Source organism: Falco biarmicus, chromosome 3, assembly GCF_023638135.1.
Source record: "Falco biarmicus isolate bFalBia1 chromosome 3, bFalBia1.pri, whole genome shotgun sequence".
NCBI lineage: Eukaryota > Metazoa > Chordata > Aves > Falconiformes > Falconidae > Falco > Falco biarmicus.
The window spans coordinates 80303664-80329325 of record NC_079290.1 but is presented as its reverse complement, the minus strand read 5'-3'; the positions used below and the strand labels follow the sequence as shown (position 1 = coordinate 80329325).

At 37.4% G+C, this 25662-nt stretch overlaps 1 protein-coding gene across 10 annotated transcripts in view; it reads right to left on the bottom strand.

Annotated features, from left to right (window-relative positions):
* The window catches only part of COBL (cordon-bleu WH2 repeat protein), a 208736-nt gene that overhangs the window by 75540 nt on the left and 107534 nt on the right, over positions 1-25662 (bottom strand). For 8 of the 10 annotated variants that reach the window (XM_056331754.1, XM_056331752.1, XM_056331753.1 and 5 more), the window contains 2 exons: positions 24308-24388; positions 545-739 (listed from right to left, as the gene is read on the bottom strand). In XM_056331754.1, coding sequence (XP_056187729.1) covers positions 545-739; positions 24308-24388 — 276 coding nt within the window. The remainder of the gene's footprint in view (positions 1-544; positions 740-24307; positions 24389-25662) is intronic. The other 2 variants (XM_056331757.1, XM_056331758.1) reach the window with 1 other exon arrangement.

Here is a 25662-nt window from a genome sequence, read left to right as displayed (position 1 = left end):
AGAACAGCAACCTTTTCTAAAAGCAAAGACACAGCAGTGCTCTAAAATGTCACATGGCACAACTCAGAAAGCAGAGTAGGCCTTTTGGTATCCCACAGCAGCACTGGAAATAGGGATGTAGACGACAGTCTGACAAGTATCTGGGCAAAACAGCACACCAAAGATTTAGTCAATCACTAGAACTATCTCTCGTTCTCCAGGACTGCCCTAGCAACAAGGATACCTAGTTACCCTATACAATTTCCAGCTTTTCTGCCTTACTTTTACTTCACCATCCTTCTTTTAGCATAATGCCTCACAAAACTTTTCTGATTTAGAACGATTTCTTGACATGGGAGAAAGCTTGAGGCAGACTGAAGAAAGCTCAGTAAATATGTAGAAAACTACAAGACAGTTGATACTTTTATTTTGTAAGATCAAGAGTTTTGGTGAGCTGTAGTTAATGGCTAACCAAAGTATAAGTAAATGACTTTAGCTCTGATGAATGAATTGATGGTAGCCAGTAAATTAAGCAAAGAAGATTATTCTGTGGTGTCACCGTTACCTGTGCTGCTGTCTTTTCTTGTCCACTCATCTCCACGTTCTGCAACACAGGTGTCACAACTGGTGGAGGAGGTGCTCTGCGCTTTTTCACTTCTGGGTTTGCTGTCATTCCTGAGATGTTACCAAGGGACAGTGATGGACCCAGGCTACCGGAACGAGAATTCACCGAAGGGGAATTTGGTGCTGTGGAAAACCCCTGTAAATGGATAAACATCTTGGATTAACATAACTTTTAAAAAACAATGGGAAAGAAAGAAGAAAAACAACACACATCTGGTTACCATTTAAACAATGATATGAATAATCTTGCATGTTCCTCTGCCAAACTTGTTGAATTGCAAACTGTAACTTTTGGAAACTTCTAAAGGTCAACTGAAACAAAGCTTGAAGAGCACCTACTACAGTTTAACAGTAGTATTGATGGTAACACTACTGCTGCTTGCTATTTAAAATACAAGTTTCATCAAGACACGTAATTACAGTTACCCAAATGCATTTACAGTTCGATATAAATTACAAGTAATACGCATTTCTGAAAGCAAGACTTACTCTCAAATGAGAACACTACCTTAAACACATGATGTCTGTGTCCCAGGTTTACCTACTTTACTATCAATCTGCCTGACTTACCTGATTCTTCTCTGCAGATTCACATAAAAGAAACTCCAGTACCACCAAACTATTTCCAGTTTACATGCATAATGAAGCATAATTTACAATCTACTCAGAACAAACATTTAACCGTGTCAAAAGAAGTCCTACCGACAGGCACGACTCTGGATTTTAACAGGCCCAGATGAAAGCAGAAGCTGAAGCAAACTATTTCGTAATTGCTTAATGTTAAAAATTACTTTATTTCTCATTGAAAACTTAATAAAATCAATGGAAAAATTTCACTTATTTCAGATCAAGGCTTTAATACATTTTTGTATTAATATACAAACAAAAATATACGCAGTCATATAGTAGTAAATCTACAAATAGAAAAGACTAGGAAACAGGATTGCTTGAAATATGCATTTTTAATTCAGTTTTGACACTTAATTTCAACATAATTTGTTATTTGAATCTGCTAATAAAGATCTTGCAAAAACTTTTCCTTCAAAACCTGTGAGCCACCTTTTTCTATTTTTAAGAGAAGTTTCCATATCAAATTGGAAGATTTTACTTTTTAATTAAGTTATAAGATGGTCACTTCTCAGAAACAGCTTCTGTGAAATCACCACTGATACAAATTCACCATGAGTTGGAGCATGATACCTGTTCTGGAAGCACAGGCTGATGACCATGATTCAAAATACTGTTCTTACCACAACAGAACATGCTACTGCACTTGCAAAACTCACCCATCGAAGACATCAAGCTCTCAGGCAGGATTTTGTCCAAAACTTACAGAATATGTACTGTCAGGAAACTAGAGTTTACCAAAAATCTCATCACTTTCCAAATAAAAGAAGGAGTTCTTTGAACCTGAGTTCTCCAGTCTGCAAAGGGCTGGAAAATGCTTTGCCTTAACTGTATGGCTGCCTCCTCATTGTAGCGAATATCTGGATTTCCATAGGAGTGTAACTTGCAATGAATTTCAATCATGATGTGGCGTGGTAATTCCTTTCCATAAGTGCCAGGTACAATCATCAGTAAAAATTAAAAACATGGGGCAGCAAGCTCAAAATCACAATTCATTTGATTTTAGGACTTTTGAAGAAGCACTGATAAAGCATAAAGAGCTAAAAAATACAGCTATGCAAAAAGATGCATGTCCCTGAGTGCCTGGTAAAGCTCAGTTACTATAGATTCCTGTGAGAGCAACTGAAAATGCTAAATGTAGATAGCAAAGAGACTTTGTCTTGTCCTGCATTTACTATGCATGTGATAACTATCGGTGACTTAAAACTACAAGCTAGATGCTTTTGTCATCTTTCATGTTGTACACTACACAGCAGACTTTATCTTAGAATAGTATATTTAGCCCAAAAAGAGCATGGTCTACAGTCTTCTCTAATTGTCTGGAGTTTTACTGAAGGATTAAAGCAGTATTTGCCACATCTTTTTCATCGCCAATTTCTCTGAACTGAATAGCATCAATAGCTTTTTCATGTTTTTAGCAAATAAAGAAAAAAGCTTGAAGTGGAAGGTGGGGTTAAAAGATTAGGCCTGATCTTATAAAGAAATACACTCTTTTCTTGGCCCTGTATCTTGGGCAGTGGAAAAAAATAACGATCTCATGTGTGACTTACAAATTTTAAGTAATTCTCAGTGCATATTGTACCTGGTTCTATCAAGTAAAATTTGTTTACTCCTAAAGAAATGACACAGTTCACAGCATGAAATAGTTTCCTCTTTTCACACACTTATAAAACAACTGAACAAAATAATTTGAAAGTGTACTCTACAGGTATGATTTTGTGACTTTTAATTCTTTCACTTTCCTTACTATTTTAAAAAGGTTGAGAAACTTTGTTAAGATATTTAAAGATGTAAACAAATCATGAAAAATGCCCAAGATTTCCCTCCCAGCATTACAAACACAGGGTATCAGTAAGAAAATTGAATGTATCCAGTTTTACATTAATAACCTATTCAATTCTACCTCAAGGTTTTGTAGCTGAAGAGCTAACAGAATCCTCTTCCAGGCAACAGATAACTGTGAAGAAATACAGTGATGAACAACTGAAAATCTTAAAGCTTTTCTTTTTTTTTTTTTTTAATATTGGATTTCCTAACAGAAGATACAGGGGAAAAAAAGTAATACTTATATGACAGTATAGTTTATAATAACAATTCTTTAATGAAAGAAAAATAAAAACCTTGGAAAGTCATCTATATTTCCTTTCCAAGTCCAACCTTCATATCAAGCCCCATTATTTACTGAGTGAGCATTTCAAGAATCTCATGTTAAGACTCTTCCCCTAAAATAAAAACTCACTAAGGCTTACAGTGGAATGGAATGAGGACAACTTCAATGTATTTTGAAAGACCCATCATTCAGCAATGAGACCTTTGTCTAACTGGAGACAGACCTTCAAGCTCTCCCTGTGTGTAGCCCTTTCCAGTAGCTTTAAGAGAAGAAAAAAAAATGTTGGGCACAAATCACTGACACAAGGATTTTTGGCATGACTCATCTTTTGTTGTAAAACTAATCTAGACAGACAACGCCTTACCCTGCTTTTATATTTTTGTTGTGTTAGATGCAGTACAGCTTCTTTCCAAATTACTGGATTTTGGAGGTTTGGTTTCTAGGCAGGTTAGTAAAGCCACTATAAACATACGTTAATTAAGCAAACTTTCCAGGGACCTGATATGTACATGCCACTTACCCAAACCACCATCCATTTCTTGTTGTTTTAATTTATTGTCAATGGATTGATTTCAGTGGAATTACTCAAGTTACAGCAGCATAAGTGACAGGAAAGCCAAGCTCAAGTATTGCAGCCAATGTAACTGGCTAAAATAGTCAAACCTTATCATCTGTTTCAAACAGGTTAGATGAACGTTCTGCTCAGAATCAAAATCAGTTCCTACAATTCATGCACTTTGTAACTGCATTGACAAAAAACAGAAGGGGTGGGGGAAGAAAAACCATGGCAGAAAAAGAAAATTCATGGCAATGTATTATATAAAGAGCTTTTAAAAATGTCTCCCAACTTGCACTTTTTAACTACTGTTTAAGCACTTGCTAGCAGTTCAAACAGCAATTAAGTAACGCAAACCAGCAAGAAAAAAGAAAGTTTTCTCCCCCCTCGCCCCCCATACTAAACCAAAGCAAACCCAGCATGAACACAGATACACCAGCATATATCAGCAGTCAAGACAGTCAAGTTACACTACAGTTGAGCAAGGGTCTTGAACACGTATTGAACCACAACCATGGACTACAGTCCATTTTAAGTCCATGAAGTAGATGTTGGAAGGAGGCAGGAAACAGCTGCAGTACCTACATATGGTGCCATCAAGTTTCATGGATACATTGTTTCATGTTATGCTTGCCAGCTAGTTTTTTTCCCTCCCATTAAACTTCTGAAATCTAAGGAACTTTCTTTTTTCCTAATGTGACAAGATGCTTTCTTAAGCAGTTTAATTTTAGGATTTTTTCCTACTAGTCCTTCTGGCTGAAATTTACGTTTCTAAATCTTTTTGGAAGGGCAAAGAGGGGCTGTTAAAAACACAGAAGTATGGCCAGCTCAGAGTAACCTGGTGACTCAAGCATACTAGTCCCGTTTTCAAAAGACACTGGGAACTCAACTTGCTACAAGCCTACCAAAGTCCATAGCCTGCTTAAATCAACACAAGCTAGATTAAGAAGAGCCTAAAGCAGAGGCCAGTCTGTGTTCCAAAGTCATCAACCCAGAATGCAATTACCTATCTTTTGTAAACTACTCCCTTTTCAAGAATGAAAAGAAGCTCTGGTATCTCATGGACACTCCTGAAAAATCTACTGTTAATATTAATAAAATAATGCATGACTAATCTATTAAAAAAATATAACTGTGCTGTGAGAATTCCATTTTACAAAAATAGATGTGCATAAAAATGGAAGTCAGCTTGTTTGTTCTCAAAAGATATCCCTCATATATAACTCTCTTACCCAAAGCTCTGTTATTAGCATTTCCTTGATTTTCTGATGACATTAAGTGGCATTTAAAGGTCAGCAAGGAAGACACTGCAGCTTGCCTGTGAGAGTGATTTGACTTCCTGTTCCCTGTCGACACCGGTCAATAAAAATTTTTCAAAATGTCAAGTTCTTTTCTTGTAGGGTTGCTACAGCCAGGCCTTTCTTCCGCAGCTCTTTGCCAAAACGCACATATTTGAGCTCCCAGTCTTGTTATGCAATTTCCTTCTGAGAAGTTTTTAGATCAGAAGTAATCAATTGAGCTGTTTTTAAGCACTCAAAGTACCAGGTGTATCAGCAAAAAGGGTTTTTATTTTTCCCAAAACAGAGACACAAAAATAAGAGTGTAAATATCATAAAGAAATTAATAGTTTTTTGCAAGTGTACCGCAGGTAAATATGAAAAGTAGGATTTAAAGCAGGCCGACTACTCTGTGACAGCAAGAATGTTTATGTCTGTTGGACATTTAAACTCCATTAATGCAAACTTTTATTGATTTGCTGAGTGACACCACAACTGATTACAATTAGTCATTTAAAACATCAGACGTTATGTCACACCTACTGCACAGGCTGAAGTCGGAGGCTGCTTTCCTTGACATGACACTGAAATACTAGCACTAAATTTGACATCACTGAAACAGAACTAATCCAAGTTCCTGCTTCAAAACCAAAGCATGATACTGTGGTCATGAGATTGCTTGGAGACACAGTTTGAAAAAAAAAAACAACCAAATTGTGACTACTCAGATTTTCCTTTCTAACCAGCCACACTGAACAGTTTGGTTTTTGTACTCCCTGAAGCACTTGTGATTCTGGTACTTGCATACAGTCTGCAGTCAGAAAGGACAAAAAAGTTAACCTTTTCTTGCTCTGAACTAAAAAAACCACAACACATTTTTATGCAATTTATTTTATGTTGTTTTATTATCTCATTGCATTTTGCTATTAGCTGGTCACCCATCACAATATGAAAAGAGAAGCCACTATTTCATTTCCACAACAGTAACTTGTACAGGCAGTACCATGTTGATTTTATATGTCTGGCAAGCGGGTTTTCATGGGTTTACTGTAAAAAAAATAAAGTTATAATTTGAAGTCTGTGCAACTACAGTGCTATCCTATGCTTGTACAAGTCTGTTATAGTATCTACCTAGCAATTCCAGATCCTGTGGTCAGGGCCCACTTGTCAGGCACCAGAACTTATACATCCAGAAAGTGCCTGAGAACATTCTCTCTCCTGTGCCCCTGCCAGTTCTCCCTCATCATGGCCAACCACATTCCTCTTATTTTAGGACAAATTTGTCCATCAGAAATCCTCTCAATGCCAGGTGCAAGGAGGTCACCTCCTTTACAAAATCATCTACTTTATCTCCCAGCACTGAAGTAGCACAACCAATCTGTCACTGCAGAGGTTACTAAAACCCTCCTGTGACACAGGTCCACACCACTTGCAATTATGCTGGTTTATTGCTTAACTATCCTTGCCATTGATTTTTTTTTTCCACGTGTACTTTACCTATCATTTTCCTCCTTGGAAGTCTATCTGATTACTTCTTGTTCTCACTTTAGGTAAGGTCGTGTGATGTAAAATGTCTCTACTGCTAAGAGCACAACCCTGGTTTCCACCTTCAGCTGATTAAAGTTCACTTTGCACATCCTGTGGTGTCCTACCTCTTTTCCAGCAGAAAAGCTGAAAGAACAACCAAACAAGGGAGGAAATTAGAAAAGTGGAAGCCTCCAGGAGAAAAGCATTCCAAAACAGACCAAGGGGCTTAGATTCACTGTTTGCAAATTTCTAAACAGGGAACAAGTGTGGGTATTAACTCAAGCCCTGTGCACTACACTGAGGACAAAGAGGGTGCCTAACCAGAGAGTGTTCCCAAGAACCTTCTTTAGTTTTTGTTACACTTCTGGTGTGTGAAGAAATATTGAAAACCCCTTTTCCATTTGAAAATCAGATGGATACTGAATGAATATGGCAAAAATCACAAATAAGCGGATTACTTTTTTTATGAACATAGATTTTACTTTGATGTTGAAGACTATAAATTTCTTACTCCAATCATTAGTAGGTTAGAAAACATGGACTGGGAATTCATGCATTTCAGCTAAACATGAACATGCTTGTAAATTCCTGCAAACATAAAGAAACAGATTCAGTAAAACCAAGCCTAACTGTTAATATCAGTATCACACACTACTACCAACACTTCCCTCAGTATTCAGCCAGATCACAAATTTCTGAGCTCTCCAGAAGTGGCTAAATTACTATGGCATATATAAAGCAGTGGAATGCAGGTCTATGAATTTAACAATGTATATATATAAACATTCAAGCAACTCAGAGGTTGTCAAATAACTTATACTTTCTCAGGATTTTATGATAGATGTGACTTGTCAATTCTTTGAGAATAGAAGCTTTTAAATCACTTCTGGTGATTTCTAATTCAGTGTATTTCCTCCAAATAATTTCTCCTGTTTCCGTGTTTCACTCTTCAGATTTTCACAAGTCACACTACTCTTCATGCTTAAAATCTTTGTCTGTTACTGCTACCCAAAACCACTCATGTCAATCGGAAGTCTACCTGGTAGAATGAAGAAGACAGTCATAGTATCAAGGGAAATGGATGCAATGATGTTTTCCCATCACAGCAATACATGCAGAAAAGGGAAGACAAGCCAACTTGGTTACATTTGTGTGCATGGGTCACCTCTTCTGTTTAAATGACTATGTTTCAAAGGAATTCCTAGGTTTAAAAAAAAAGTAGCATCCCAACAGAATTAGCAAAAATAACCTTTCTTGACAAGAGAGGGTAGACACTACCCTTTTCTGAATGCTGAGACAGAAAGAAAGAAGGCAGAGACATACCTCAGCTCAGAAGACGGGAGCAGGCAGCACACTGCCTGGTGCTATTGCGAAGACCAAAGTCCACAAGTCAGTGTTCGGAAGGCACATGTAAATCATTTGTGTCCTCTCCTATCAACCTAGACACTGAAGTCATTGCAGTAACCAACAAGCACATACCCTGTGGACCTTGTGAATCAGAGCTGAGGAACTTTTTAGTAAAAAGAAAAACCTAATAACCTCCTTTGATTCAGAGCTGTTGGCACTAACAAGACAGCCTCAACTCCATGCAGTGAAAAAACACTTGCTACAAATCTTTCTAATGCATAAGTTGTTTAATTTCTGTCACTGTGTGTCCTATGAAAGATGAAAACTTGTTTTGCTGAAATCTGAAGCTATTTAGCCACAAATGAAAGAAACTTAGGTTGCTAAACAGTCTTTTCTGAACAAACATGATAGGCAAAGCAAGTAGGTATATGTTCAAGAGAGTAAATTTCAGCTCACAACCACACAAGCCGATATATTTTCCACTTAAGAGTCCACTTTCCACCAGATTCTCAGTTTCCAGAGTTAAAAAGCCATGAAACATAAAATTATTGGAAGGTATTTCAACACTGGTCTATAATCTAATGACATCCATGAAATAGCCACACACTTCAGCACATATGCATTACAGGTATCTTTGTAAGTGGATATACTAAAACCACCATGTTTTTTAAAAAACACATGCACATTCAGTCCCTTAAAATGCCACATTAAGGTGACAGACACATCACAGAGAATTCATAGACACATATGCATAAGCTCCTTGAACACTTCCTTTATGCCTGTCTTGTGCTATGCAGCTGATACTATCAGACTAAGTAACATCACACAAAATATGGGGGGAGGTTGTTTTTTATTACCTTCTGGATGACTGATGCATTTTGAATACCCCTAAAATGTAAAAAATCTTGCTTTTATTTTTTATACATAAACCTTAGTTAGACAAACCCATCATTAACACAGCATAGAAAACATTTCTGCATTGGGTATTTTCTATGCTACTTGGTAGTTTAATGGAAACATTGCTGCCTGTCACTTGGGTTGGACATGTGGGTGGGTAGGAGTGCAGGCTGGAAACACAATCTGAAGTGAATTCTGAAGTCAAGCTGAACCATGGGTGACAGTTTGGGATGTGGGCAGATGCTTAGAATAAGGTTTGTTTACATTTAATACAAGTGTAAAGTGATTTATCTTGACTTTCAGAAGTGTGTGGACAACTTCGTGTATCATTCGATAGAATGCTTTTCTTTTTATAATATTGTTTTGAGAAAATACCAACATTGATCAATATATAAAATGCACCCTCTCAGGACTGATTTACACCCTTTTGGTTAGACTGCTAAAAACTTACCTTGCAGAAGTCCAACACTTACTGTCACAGTGCACTGTGAAAATGTATTAGCCTATAAAAAAAATTTTCTGTATTTTGAAAACAGATTTTTCAGAACCGTCAAAAATATGAATATGTAAAGTCAATATGGGGAGAAAGATTAAATTAAAAATACTCCCCAAAGAGACTGGCTAACAAAAAACAGGCAGTCAGCAAATTCAGCTAACAACACTTACAGTTTTTCGATAGCTATGTCCATATATGTTAAGTAAGTGTATCATTGCCTGATAGTGCAATAGATAACAAGAGGTTTTGCCACATAATATGCCAGACCAAAAACACCCAGAAGAGCTAGTCTATAAAGAAAAGGAAAGGGTTATCTATTCAAGATTAAATGTCTCATCAAATGGGGACAGAAGATAGGCTTGTAACAAGAGACGTGCAGGGAGTTTGGTGAATTATAAAAATAAATGGGAAAAAATGTGAAAAGCACCACAAGTGTCTTTTGGATATTCTTCCAAGTGGTATGAAAACACTCGTGAAAAAAGTAGGAAAGAACACGGGAAGAAGTGAGGAGAGAAACACAAACAGTCATTACATCACAAAATGAAGTGAATATGTTCACCAGATTTGACCAGAGAGGAAGTCCTCACAGAAACTGAAAGACAAAAATGTGGGAAAGGAGAGGAGCAAAGCAAAAAGCAGAAGACTTCAGTGAATGTGATGACACAGTAGTGGCTCATATCCCAAGGAAGGAACAATGAACTAAGGCGCCCGCACAGGACAGAAAACATATTCTGCAAGAAAATGCAATGAGTGCTTATATGTTAGCCCAGAGTATGGTGATGTTAACGCTCACTTGTTGATGTGAAGAAGTAGGGGAAAAGTCACATGAACAGAACTCAAACTGGTAAAGATTTAGTACTGAAAAGATAGTAGATTAATACATAGATTTGTGAATGTGTAATTAACATTTCTGTGGTAGGGATTTAATGCATACTAAGACACGGAAAGAGGCTGAATGGAAGAGAATAACCAAAGAAACATTTTAAAACCTACCAAGAGAGATCTAAAAGCCAATGACAAACCCTAATGGAAAAACACATTTTGAAGAAACTTGAAGAAGAAAGAGTTAGAGAGGAACATTCACATAGACTCTAGAATTTAATTCAACCCCAGTATAGAAAGATGACAGAAAAATGTGAAGCCAGAAGGAAAGCAAGGTAAGAACATTTGAAAATAAGCTACTTACGCTTGGCCTTGGAAGGCCATTAGTAGATCTAGTGAGAGCAATCTTGGAAGAGTGAAGGTGGAAAAAGCCAAATTTTTGTAAATGTGAAAAGTCTGGTTTCTCCTTTAACTTACACTTTTGCACTATGTGAAAATAGATTAGTACAAACAAATAGTGTTGAAAAACCAAGATGAAAATCAAAATCTGTGTTTATTAATGGTCTGGCAACAGACTTCAGGAAACAAGAGTTCAAAAGTCCAAAGACCAACAACAGCAAAAAAGACATTTTCATCATTTCTACTGGTGTTAAGCACTCATAAATCATAAATAACTACAAAAAGGATCAGAGGTTTTGAGCAAAATTAATTCGTCACTGCAGTAAGTTTATTTCCTCTAGGCTTACCGATTCTTTTAAATCAATCAGCCAATGCGTTTGGTCCATGGAAGATCAGAGTTATTGTATTTGCAGTATATGTCCTTCTGAAATTTAAAATAATTGGAAAACTACTGAAAGAACTTGCTCCCCAATAAGTTCTTCTAACATACAGGAACTATCAAACCACTACAGTTGATCATCTTCAATATGTTTTCATTGTAGGTATGCCAATTTATACTGAAGGAGGAGACGGAAACTTTAAATCAAACATACAGTTTAAAAATACCTGCTCTAAAGTCTGCATAGCCAATTTTTATGGGGACCAGAATTATGAATGGAATAGTTCCTGGCATGAATTTTTTGGGTGTGTCTTTGTTTGGTTTTGAAAAAGTAATTCCTGTTTCTTACTGAAAGTAGTTTTATTCCAGTTAAATTAAAAAGTTTCCCCACCATTTTAATGAAAGTGTTGTCCTTATGCAAGTTTTTCAGAAACAACAAATATTTATGATCAATTCTCATCATCTTTCACTGTCTGCTGAAATTCTGCAGGACTTCTGGCCTCTGAAAATCTCTACTTATTATAGCAGTTGATGAACAGAGAAAATCTGCACTGAAATTCAAAGGCAAATTTTCACCAAGATCTGCAGAACCTCTCTGAAGTCAAAGGAGTTGCTCTGATTTATTCAAGCTCAGGGAACTGACTTCTAGCTGCAATCCCTATAATCAAATTCCGACACAAATACTTTGTTAATTTAGAATGAAGTTGTGCAACTACTTTTGCCTTTGAAGTCTATGGTAACTGTAGGTGTTTAGCTAGAGGGAGACAAATAAAATCATCCAACTATCAAAGCACATTTTCAAAAAGGAAGCTTTAGACTTCTTAATGATAAAACACTGCCAAAAATATTACTGAAAACAATGCAACCTCTGAAGATCTTAAAACATAAATTAAAAGAACAAATCAGCTTTTGAACTCTGAAATTAGTGCAAATCTTAACACAAATCCTAATTACAGAGTCAATAAGAGGGTTAGAGCAACGTGACTCAGAAGTCAACAGCCACAGATTTTAGTGTTTCAATTCGCTCTTTCAGATGTCTGGATGTGCACATGTGTGTACATAACCTGTGTCTGTACATACACGTAACTACACAGAAACACAGGTATGCATATATATACAAAATTTATCACTTCGATTAGCAATTTCAGATGCCTGTATGCACATTTGTGCATGTATGTACACATACTAAACACACTGAGTACAAGAGACTGTAGAACACCCTAATGGGTGGCCTAAGCAAGCCCCCAACTCTATCTGTAGCTTTCATGCTGAGAATTTCTGTCCACAAATAGCAGCACTGAAGCTGATCAACACTTGATACAACAACTTTCTGCAGAAGACTAAACCAAAAGATCAATACATCATGCTCGCAGCTTGATGCTCTGGTATGGATGGCAACAAACCATTCTAAGAGATGAATATTTATAGTCTCAGATCAACATCAGTGGTCAGGACTACAGGGGTGAAGAGAAGAAATCAGGAGGAGAGGGTACAGGAGTACAGGGAAGGTTTAAAGACAACACTCTCCTCCTGGACAATGGATAGAGCACAACCATGTGTCATAAACATCCATCTTTAGTTTCATAATACCTACAGAAATTAAGCTTGTCCCATTAAAGGAGATGAACAATTTGGATAGAAAATACATATGTTTATATGCTGAAGAAGTCACAAGTAAATTCATTTCAGGATCTGAATCTTTTAAGAGCATGAAATTCAGATCCAAGCTTCCTTTCCATCCTGGAGAATTATCCAAAGGCTATCATCTTTGAGGAACAGTCAATATCCTGAACATGCCGGCAAAAATCACTGAAGTTCAGTAACCGAGCACAGAGTAACAACTTAAGAATAGAGAAGCAGACCTCCTATTTGAATTTTCTTAGAATTCTCTTCAAACATTACTTCAAACATCCCTGGCCTTTTATTTTTTTCCCCTATTGTAAGCAGTTATTATTATCCTTTCGACTCTATCTAGGTCATCCCACCTTCTAAATAAAATGAAGTGAGAATATAGAATACTGCAAAGTGACTCGAAGTACAGCTGTGCTGGAGCCCAAGCTACTTCAGCCTTTTACCACTTTTTATATATTTTTTTTTCCTATTTTTATCTTTCTTTGCATATATTATAGACAGCTAAGTCTCTCCAAGTCTAAAAATTCAGCACTATATCCTTAGGACACCAGAGCTCAACTTGTAAATGTTTGTTATTCCTAAGAAACTAATTTTCCCACTGTTTATTGCCTTGCTTCCTTTGTGAATTTTGTGTTAAATACTAAGAAATCACAGCTCTCTGATCTATTTATTCCTGCTGCCTGGAGTATTCTAATCCACTGGCGTGCAACCCCCACTGAGGAACTGCGGCAGAAACTTTTCAAGAACAGTCCCACATTTAACTGACATGGAAGTTAAAAACTATGGCAATACAGATACAACATATACCTACACTTGGACTACCACTGGCACAATTACATCTTAAACAGGGCAAGCAGTGCTGAGAATTCTGCTTGCTTCCCTGGGCATGCACTGCTTCAGATAACAAAGAAAAACCTGCTTTTGCAACAAATTATTGGTCGGTGAAAGCCACTCCCTTGCTTTGACATTGTTGGCAATTCATCTTCTACAAGACTTAACACGTTTATTTTGGGGTTTTCTCCTTCCCCAGTGAGAAAATGCTCTATAAATTAAGCAACCTCATAGGGTTTATCTGTGTCAACTGTCCATTAAAAAAGAACAAAGGTCTTACATTCCCAAAGATGATAGTGAAAGTGCCAGAAGATATTTGTCCATGTAAAAACAAACCTGAAGTAGCACCAGAAAGAATGATTTTAGAATGGTCTAGTGTATGTAATGGCTAATGACTCATACAGGACATGGTCCAAAGCCAGCTGAAACCAGAAGGAATTTTTCCACTGACTCTAGTGAGTTCTGCATCAATTCTCTGATGGTCACTCTAACTTTACGATGCCAAAAGACAGTAATGCTCTGAACTATGCTGCCACTGTCATTTCTCCAGGAAATCTTTTTCTGGAGTATACTTTCAAATGCAATGGAAATCATAACAAAGCCAGCACAGAAAGCATGTTTTTTAAACATTAAAATTGGCTCCAGACACCCATACTTTAGTTTCTATTGCTAAAGAATATTAATAAAGTAAAGCACCTCCAATAAAACACGTGTGAATTGGATCACAAACCACTAGGCAAGGAGTTGTTTTAAAAGCGTGATCAAAATGCAAGTTAAATAACAAAATCCAAAGAACCCAACATATGACCAGACACCCTGATGTACAACGATGTTGTGAAACTATTGGGCAAGGTTTTATAAAAAACAAAACATAACCCCCACAGATGATGTTAAACAGCATTATGAACACATGTCTACAAAGCTAACAGGTCCTACAACACTTTCACCCTCAGCATGATGCTTTCTTTTGATATAATATTCAGCCACAGGAAATTAAAAGTAGAACAATATATTAAGACCGTTCACAATCCAAAGCAAAAACATTAAGAAGCCTCAAAGTGCTGCCTTTCCATAGAGAGATAAAGTGGGTTTTTTTCCTTAACTGAAACAGGTTGCATAGAATTTTTTTTTCAAAACTTTTTTTTTTCTTTTGGGGGGCAGGGAGGAAGGTGTCACAACTTTGGATAGTGATTTGCTTTTAATTAAATACTAGTTAATGACTTTGACTGACTTGTAAAATTCCCAGTATTTTTAGTTGATATTGTCTTTCTGACCTGTAACCCTTAACCTAGAACAAGGACCTTGTTTAACGTTTGTTAAATTTAGACAGCGCCACTATCCACTATTACCCTCCTTCCACCAATGCTACACTAATCTCCCATGCCAGCTGCTCAAATGTTTACACTTGAAGGGCTTTCTCTCTTTGTGCAGAAACAGTCTCTGCACAGTATCTCTCAGCTGTACATTTGCCAGAATCAAGGCAAGAAAAGCCTCGCTGCTGGAATTCTTGATTAATAAATAGTTTAAAATGTTTCTTCTTCCCTTCCCCTTTCTGCCAAATCCATTGCCATTAGGTTTTTACAAGGCAAACCTCCACAGTGCACTTTACTGGCCTTACTCTTGTCCTATGCAAACAACTGTAAATCAGAACAAGCTCTATTTAGAGTCAATGAAATCACACCATCTCTGTGCTGAAACTGGGAGAAATCAAAATCAAGATGTATACTTAAGCATTTTCTGGGATGTAAAGAAGAATATATTATAACCAGAGGAGGGGGAGTGTGGGGGAACCAAACACTAACAATCATAAATCTGCTTGTAATCTCTCCATCTTGCTATGTCAGTATACTTCAGAGACAGCCTACACAGCTCATGTCCTAGGCACTGGTCACACCTGGCTCTCTTGCCAGGTCACTGAGGTACTGAACCAGCAAAACACTTAAACAGGCGCTTGGTATGACACTGAAAAAGTCAGTTGGTCCAATGCATACAGTTACCTATTTAAGACCTCTGCAGGGGTACCTCTTGCTATTTGCCTTCATCCGCCTTCTCTTTTCTAGCCTTCCAGCTGAACATTTATAAAACAAGGAATACCCTCCTTCATCTCCCCGAGTATTTTGAGATCTACTCAAAAGCATAAATGATATTAAAAAAATAACTCAAGAAAATGGATCTGACTGAAGGTATTACTACTTCATGCTGTTGTAAATGTCTTTAAAAAAAGACTGACCGCTATTTGTCACATTCTTTCCCCTCTTCAGCTTGTCTCCCAAAATGCTGCTGAGAATTCAAATGAAATATTTACACATTGGAGAGTATGAGAAAAAGTGATGTCTGAAATTATTTGTAATCATTTCTGCTAAGCTCAAAGGAGAATATCAGTTTGGGAACTCTGCACGTAGAAGACCAATAAAACCTAATTTATAACAGTTGTTTAGTAAGAAAGAAAAAATGTGAAACAGCTACACACACTGCAAGCATTAGAAGGTCCCTGTACTGATGAACAACTGAGCAGCAGACACAGTAGTTAGCGCTATACGATCTTTGCTTCATACACACAACTCCTGAGTTACAGGGAGACCTGTAAGACCCGCTACGCCTCATGTAGGTTTGACTTTGCATGAGAGAACTAAGCCATAAAGTTCACTCAGGAAAACTTCGCCATCAAAGTAAAATGCATTGTGTCCTGTCAGCAAATGTTGTTTTGCAAATCCTCCCTCACCTGCCATAAGATGTTATTGAGACATATGGTTTCACACGCTACCAAGCAGCTCGGTTTATGCCAACGAACAACAATGCATAGAACAAATATGTGTGGAAATCATGAGATCATCTAATTAAAAGAAATGTTATTGTTTGCCACTACTTTTAATGAAATCAAGTCTTCAGTGTCCACACAAGAGGCTGGAAAAGAACCAAATCCTATTAGCGCTCAAGCCTCAGAAATTGTTTGCAAAAGAAAAGAAATTATACCTTAACTGGTGTTGAAAATCTTCACTGTATCTCAAATCTACATATGCTAATAAGGTATTTTAGACTAATATAATAAATCTATGGTTACATGTGATTCAGATTATGCCACTACAAAAACAGGTGTTACTGTCTGAAATTTTTTTTCCCATTGTTTATTACAAATATGGAGCCAATGATATAAAATTAGACATTTTTTTATTTCATCTAGCAAAGGGCACTGGCATAAATACACACTAATTCGTTCACTACAGTAGTTACATTTGGAAAGCTTTCAAGAAATATTTGGATATCCATCATTAAATCAAAGAGAAATGTACTTTGCAGTGGAATTAATAATTCCCTGACTCACTCCCAGACCATCCCAAACTTAAGCACAAAAAGCATTTTATGTTCACAGAAATATGTGGAAGACTTTTTGAAGGAACTACATCTCTCCTTATCCAACTGCAGAAAAGCCTGATCCTGGGATAAACTTTTCTTTAAAGGTGGTATTTTCCACACCACTACATGCTTGCCAGTTACATTAAGAACAATATGCTGAATGAATTACGACCAAATATGAATTACAAGGCTATTATACACTATTAAGGGGCTCTGGTAATATTAAATACCAAGGGAGCAAAGCGTGAGTGGTTGAGATGTCACTAGAAAAATCTCAAATGGAATTTAAGTTTGTCTTTGGGTTTTTTTAATGTCCTTTTATTAATGCAAATTAAAAGCCATTGGCCTTATTAGCTGCTGGTTTATTCTATTTTTTCCAGCGAGTTAACTTCAGAACTTTTCAGTGAAATCAGTAACAAAAGATGAATCAGACATAAAAGGATTTGGGTGGTTAAGGGTGTGCCACCAGGTCTTAATTAAACATCCGAGGGAGATATCTGAGCCAACTTAAGCCAGACCGACAGGGTACATCCACAGTATAGAGAATGATGCCATGCAGCCCAAGTCTGGAAGCTGAATTGCCTCATGGTAGCCGAACTTAGCATGCTCCTGTTAGGTTGGGCCTCCCTAACTCACCCCACTTTGTGCTTTCTCTTCAATAAGCCTGACACATACTCTTCTGATGTGCTTACTCCCATTATGGTGCCTAAATTCTGCTTCTGGGCATGCTAAGCTGAGAACTTATGAAACTGCTGAGAAAATATGCTTCTAACCTCCTGCCTAAACTCCTTCAAGATCCGTAAAATGGGCATATCTCTCCATCTTCATCAGCCAAGGGGCTTGATCCAACAGGTGCACTTAAAGCACAACTAAGAAACCCAGCTCCACAAAAAACATAACTGGTAGAAGAGGCTGCTATGGTATTTCTCTCCTGCCTTGCCCTCCCCCCTGCCCCAAGTTCAACGACTCGGTAACAATATGGCATATCCCAGTTCAAAATGTTCTTCTGGTTGAGAAAACACCTTCTCCCCTCTCATGAGCAGACAGATTATTCTGTTCAAGGACATGAATATGAGTTTAGCTAGAAAGAGACTGTGATTAGGGCACTCATCTGGGCAGACAGCACAAGCCACTTGCCTCCTCCAGTTCTAGCTGCAGTGACTACTTATTTGCTGGATCTTACATATGCTTAGCATAAAACACAGAAACACATCCCTGGCGCTGGCACTGGAACCCAGAGCTGCCACCCCACTTATTTCGTTACTGGTCTGAATAGTTAGGCTTGCTCGTGCTCTCTCTTTCTGAGTCACTGAATATTTGGGTATTTTTACAAAAGGATGCTTCCCACATCAAGAATACCTCACAGCTTTGTTCCAGGCAGTCTCCAGCCCAGCAAGTATTTTGGTTTTCTTTGCAAAGGAGGAAATAATTCTCTCAATAATGGTCCTGAGAGAGATAGAAGATTGGCTGGTATCTCTAAAGACAGAGAAGAGAACTGAACTTAGTGCACTCACATTTTGGTTAACAATGATGTGGTAAACAGTAAACTTTTAGAGTAAAAGCTTTAAATAACTAAATCTAGCAGCTGACTCAAAGTTCAGCCTTGAGCTGAGGCAGGCAGCAGACACAGAGGATGGGCAGAGTTTAATGTGCAACTCCTGCTGTGCAGATTTCAGTGGCTTCAAAACTTGGGAAATCTGACTCTGGGATGCTTAGATCCAGTGCCCAAAATAAGCCCATGCTGCCGGGTATTTAAAACAGGCCCTGCCAGCCACAGCTATGCCCAGTTCATTTTGTTGGTATGGCCCTACTCAAGCCCTTTTGATTCAACTTGATCCATTTCTCTCTGTCCATCTCAGAATGTTTCTTGAAAATGTTTCCTTCAAAACACCCTCCCAAAACCACTGCAGGAACTAAAGTTTCCAAGTTGTCTTTTTGAATGCAATGTGTTGCGATGATTTTATCCTGAACCACACAGTTTTATGTGACGATGCAGGTTCTGGCAACCAAGAACTATGAGATAATATTTTGTTTTTAATAAAACCTTCATGGTCGCAAAAAAAATGTTTATAGATATGTGACCTCTACAAACCTAATGCTCAGAAGCCAAATGGGGGGAAGGAAAGTCCATCCTAAATGAGTTGTTTTCAAACCTCACGATCTTAAGTCACTTTTGTGTGGTGAGGGGAAGAGCTGACAAGTGATTTTTGAATGAATTAAGCTGGCAATACTGTGGTATACAAGCTAAGCAGCACAGACAGAACAGGGGTCAGCCAACATGTCTCTTCACCAGATACTGCTTTTAATAGCTTGTAACTTTACCATGCTTTAACCATAGATGCTGAGACTTTCCATTCCAGGTGTCTGCCTCAGGCTTTTTTTTTTTTTTTTTTTTTTTTTTGAGCCAGAGTAGTTCAGCTGGTTCTGAGATTATATTTTACACTAACTCCAAGGACCTTTTCTTTGAAGAGGTCTAGTAACACCATGCTTTGAAGCAAGAATTTGAAGTCTGGTGGCAGGCAGCCACTGTTTCAAGGTCTTGCCTCCTGCCATCACATACCATAAGAAAAATATAAAGATACTGTATTATGCAAAATTATCTATGATTCACATGAAGGAAAACAGTTAATAACCTGTAAGTGCACATCATAGAAGGGGTGGGTACAGCTACATCTCTTCAGCAGCCACAATCTGGCTGAAGAGCACCTCCATGGCCCACCTATCTATCCCTCTGCTCCAAGACAGATTCAAATATGTATAGCTTATCCTCTAGACATTTTTGGAGGTTTTACAGATTAGGTGATGATAAGGATTTTACAGTCTCTTTAATAACCTGCTCCCTCGTGAAACCTCCATGCAGTCAGATTTTTTTCCAATTTAAAATTTCATTGCTATATATAAAGCACATTACTTCTTGTCCTGCCCTCAGCAGACAAGGAGAAAGAAAGCTGATCACTGTCATCTTTGCTACCTATTGGAATTCTTTGAGTGCCAGTCACAAACCCCTCGCAACCCCCAAAAAAAGCTCTGGCAAACCTTTCTTGTTACTAAGTTAACAATTAAATATTTTTTTTTTTCCGGAGTGTATCACAGGGTATCAAAATAAAACTACCTCTACTGCAATAGTGAAACCTATCCTGAGATATCTGGTATTTAATAAATCTATTTTTCTTCTAATCATGTCAACAGTTGCACAAATGAAAACATTTTTAACTACACTGTATCTTCCCCAGTGTCATCCTCTGGCACCTACTTGGCTTACAGGCACTCTGTAACAGAAGACTGGGCAGAACAGACCAGTCTGCTGTAGTATTTAGACAACTCTCCATACTCAAGTTTGTTGAGTTTTACATTTTGCAACAAAACCACACCAAGCAAAACTGTTTCAAGGCAGGATCGCAACTTATGCCTTTGACAGTGTACATAGATAGCTCTAACTGTATAAAATGCAACACAACTATCCCAGGATTTGACCCTGATAGTACAAATAAACACACACAACCAACATCATTCGAAGCATTGCCAAAAGACCAAGCAGCAAGAACATGAAAATAGGAATTTAAAGTGAATGTGATTATCAGACACAAGCAAATATGACAAGTAGATGGCTGTTAACTTCCATTTAGATGACATGGGCAATAGTCGCATTCCTACTGTCCTAAACAGTACCTGGCCACATGAGGTGAAATCCTTGACAGTAGATGGCACTAACTGAGCACCTGAGACCTGACATGGCTGAAGAGAAATCACATTTCCAATCACTTTCATGTAACTGTACTTGATCCTTCTTTCCAACCACTTCTGAACTGGTAAAGTGTATCATGAATGATGTAACTCCTGCCATCAATGAGGGCATAAAAGAGTACATTAAGAGAAATCAGGGCCCTGAAAAGGTAAATAATATATTTTTTAAAAGCCTTTATAGGGAAAATAGCTGTTCCCATAATTTAAGAGGTGACTGCCAAGGTTACTCATGCACTAGGACTCCTGATGATTTTTTTCAAATACTAGCACAGTATTTTTCTTCTGAACACAATCTTGCAATTATACAGGTACTATGAAATAAATAAAACAACACACCATACACATATCCTAAACATATCTGATAAATTTTTGGTATTTAAAATGACATTTTTTTCCCTGATAAATTTTGTTCATAAACATATATAATAATAACCATAACAGATTAATTAAGCAGGGAACTACTGTTTCCTTTAGGCTCACTGATTCTGTTCTAACAGCTATATTCAGACATACACTGAAGACCAGATTTTTTAAAAACAGTACCAGTGAAAATCCTCTAACATTGCTCTGCTGAATTCTTATGTGAACTACAGAAACTCTGTGTGATAAGACTTTGTGCTGAAGTTTCAAATCCTCTGCTAAGTGTCCCTGGCTGTACTTCTAAACATTTTTTTCCCCAAGCTGATTTATTACACAAACAAAGTCCACATCATAGCTACACGTCGTTCAGCACTTGGGATGTGTTTTTTCGCTCTTGATTTATGAAAATACGAAGGCCCCAAAAATAAACCCAGCTAATTTTAGTACTGCACTCCAAATATTGGGTTTCATCTTGATCAACTGTTTGAGAAGAGTGACACCAAGTGGCAGAGATTAAAGTCCCTTTTTTTTTCTCCAGCTGCTCTAAATTCCAGCTCTGACCCTCTGGCATACAGAATGTGAAATACAGCTAATTGTGCTGCAACTTCCAACTGATCTATTTGTATGTCGTATTTATACATCAGTGTACTTCAATAGCATTTGACTTGTGAAAAGTTAACCTGGATGTAAAGCTCATCTGCTTAGCACAAAACTGAACAGATTCAGGGAGATTTCTGCTTTGATTTCAGGTTCTTTACTGATGTGTGTGGTACTGAACTGCTGCATTCCGAGGATTGCCATGGAGAGTTCTTTTCCTGCATTTTTACACTCTCTAAGGTGTTAACAAATCTTTTTTCACCTGTATTTTTGCTGATACTGTGAACAAATGTCCCTTCACCTCAAGAATAAGTTTTTTCACATGTTGACTTTGAAAATCTGCTTCCTCATCAACAATCCAAGGTATTTTTAGGGGTATTAAAAATTCTAATAATTAGATAAATATGGCATTGAGAAAGGTTTGTTGGTTACAAAAAAAAATATAATTTGTGCTTGAACCAATACTAAGGACCTTTTATTTCTTACACCTTTATTCCATTCCTTTATATTGCCAACTTTTTTAAAAAATACCAATCAATACCCAGAACAGAACCATTACTTTTTCTACAATTCAGTACACGTTGCCACGATGTAGTAAGTGAGAAAAGGATTTAAACTAAACATACTGAAGTTCATGCCCTTACTTCAGTAGTATTTAATGAGTTGCCTATTTCTTTATAGTCAAAAAAAATTTTCCTGATCCAGCCATGTATCTCATGGCACTATGCTGAAGGCAACAGCAAACTATTTTCCTTCCAGAAATAAATCTGAAACTTTGGCTTTGATTCCCACACAGAAAATGCAAAATACTTTCAGATGACCCAAAACAGTAACAGAAAGTAAACCTGATGAAATTGCAAGAGGAAGCCTCTCTTAGATTACATTTTGCCAAAAGTCCTATCTTACTAGCTCAATGAAATTTCTATACAGTGAGTTCTAAACGTGTATTTCATATATATGGCTATGTAACATACCACTTATTTTGAATACTCAAAATTCCAATTTTTTTATTTCATTGGAACTCAGTTTCAATGAAATCAATAAAGAGGATATCTTTTGACCAAATGGAATAAAAAATTACGCAGAATGATCAAGGGTCTCAAAGTCTAGTCTACGTAAAGAACTGCTAAGCTGAATTTTTAAAGTGTTTTCATTGGCATTTCCACTGGAATATTATCCTATGTTAATACAAGTTATCTATGCCAACTATCTATGCCAATTTTACAGTATTTTAGAATTTTTCACCAACACATCACAACTGCTGACCTGCTTCCTGAAGCCCATCTAGCCCATTCAAAGGATGGACCTTCTGTGCTGCTGAGCAGATCTGTTAAGTTACTTCATAAATCTTCTGCAAGTTTAGTAGAATAGTACCAAATCAAATGGACCACACGCTACTGTAAAAGACAGTTCAGAGTATCCGAGTGACCTTCATATCATCACTTGGAATCCCACCTCTTCCTCCTCCTCCTCCTTCACTAGTACTTTGGGTTTCAAGATACTGAGATTAATTTATAATGGCAGTGAATACAAACCACAAGATTATTTTATTCTGTCAGAGCTTGTGATGTTTTTTCTGTACTTCTACCTAGTGTACTTCAATTACCCACGTCACTCTCTACTAGGACTTTATGCTAATAAGAGCTCTCACACAAACATTCATCATAGTGTCATAGTATGACACTAAAAATCTGGGTAACAAGCACCTAGAGTTTCAGTACTCTATCATTATGAAGTCTTCACAGATTTGCAGTTCGGAGTTTTTTAACTTCACAGCCAATCACTTCTCCATCTATTTCTCCCTTTTGACTTCTTTCACACTATCCTTTTTATCTAGAATTTGTTCTCTCCTCTTTTTTCAACAATTTCCTGTCACCTGTTTCTGTGGCTAATGAGCTGCGCATATTGTGGATTAGCACTCCTTTTCCAAATACTTGTTTGTGAAAGGGGGATTCAGAGCTGAACCTCACATTTCAGGCATCTATCATGTCATCAACAGAGTCTTCTCCAGGTTTTGAAAATATGGTAACAAAAAGCCAAGTAACCAAAAAACAAATAAATAAACAACAACAAGGCACACTACTTATTATGATTACTAATCCACCAGAACAGACTTACAAAAAAATTTAGGATTCACTTTCTAAATTAGATACCTAAATCCTCAAAATTTAGCAGTCTGTTAGGCACTTAAAAACTTCTCAAAATGTGGTTCACAGGATTTTAGCACCCTAAAACCTACTGAAGTACTAACAAAAATCCTTTCTGTTATTTCCAGTGTTTAAAACAAAAGTACTTTCCACCCCCAAGCTACTTATGAACAAACTGAATGCTGCCATGCTGCAAAAGACATGTGAAAGGATAAAAATGAGAAGTGTAGTTTTATAAGAAAAAAGCCCCCTCTAGATGTATGGATAAAGCAAACATATTCTTGCATTATGTAGTACAGTCACAGTCTTACAACATTTGTGTCCTTGGTTAAAAAGCCTTCTTCTCACAACTGCTTAGAATTTAACCTTGAAAGAAACTTAAGACTTACGGTGATGCTAGCAAGTTTTACTTGAAGACAGTGCATTGCATTTACCTTCATCAAGATACACAAACTGTGCGCTCACATAACTAAGCCTGCTAAATAGTAACCTATTTCTAATTCTACTTGGCTAAGCATCAGGAATAGCAGTGGTTTCTGGTTATTCAAAATGCAGGATCTAATAGGAATGCAGTAGCGTCTACAAGCCGTGTTAGTACTTACATCCAAGCTTCCTTCACTTGTAGATGCAGAACTAAAAACATCCTCCTCACCACAATTTCTGTTCATCAAGTGTTCTTCTGTCTGCAACACAAACAAGTATCCTACACAGCAGCAGCAACGGAAACAAAACAGCAAAAACATGCCAGAGCAAAACATCAAACCTTATCACTGAATGAAGGCAAACTGTCTGTCTCAGTAGTGCTGGACCCGATTGCTGAGAAACTCCGTATGTAGTATGCAAAATTTCTCTGATGGAGGCAAGGCCCTAAGAAATCCATCAGCAGAAAGAATTAAGAATATAAAGAAACAGAACAATTCTTGGGCTAGGAGGAAAACGGGTAGTAATCAACTCCTGTAGCACCAGGGACCGGACTGTAAGTCTCTGCTACACCCACAGACACAAGGAAACACACAGAAACCTCTTCCCTGCCACTTGTCAATGACGGGACTGTTTTTGTGCACTAGCATATTACCCCCTACTTAAGCCTAGATTCCATAATTATCTGCTCAGGACCTCTGCTCTACTGGATTGCTTAGCAGTGCCAATTTGATCTGGATTTAGCCTCAGGCACATGACTACATTTCACATCAAAAAGATACAGAGTTCATGCCACCTTTATGTTTTTTATGCCAGCTGCAGAAGAACAGAGGGTAACTGATCCAGCATAAAATTAGAATGGAGAGAACAAGATGATACCTGATCTGGCATTAAGCCTGCCAGTACAAAGTTAACCAAAGAAAAACGTTCGACAAATTTGTATTAACCATAAGAAGAGGACTCTGCTTTCATTCTATGTCATGGTGTTTTTAATATAGAAGGAAGTTTTTTTCAAATAGTCAGATCTAATGTATTGTCACACCACGATTATTGCTCTCAGTGAGCTAGCTGAGAAAGAAAGCATGTGTGTGGGCATGGAAATCTGAGCGTAGGCCTGTAGCACACAGTGACACCTGATCCAGGACAGTTTGCAACACAGGCTAATACTCTTCCTTCCCTGCAAAAAAAACGGCCTTCCCCTTCAGCTCTGCAGCACTACTACTGTGCAAGACTTTGGAGAACTCTTGCTATCAGATAGTTCTAAAATACAGATCATGTCTGATCACATACATAAACACACACACACACACACACAGAGCATCACTGCAAATTACAATGCGAACCAAAAGAAAAAAATAAAACAACTAAGCAGAACCAACTTAAGTCTCGTCGAGAAGTAAAAATGTAAAAATAATCATGAACAGCAGAGTTTAGGAAATCTGGCCCTTTGATTCCAGTGCCCTGAAAATCACAGGGCATCCCATCATGTAATATCTTCAAAAAATCCTTCCTTAAAAGAACTCACTTTTTGCCCTCA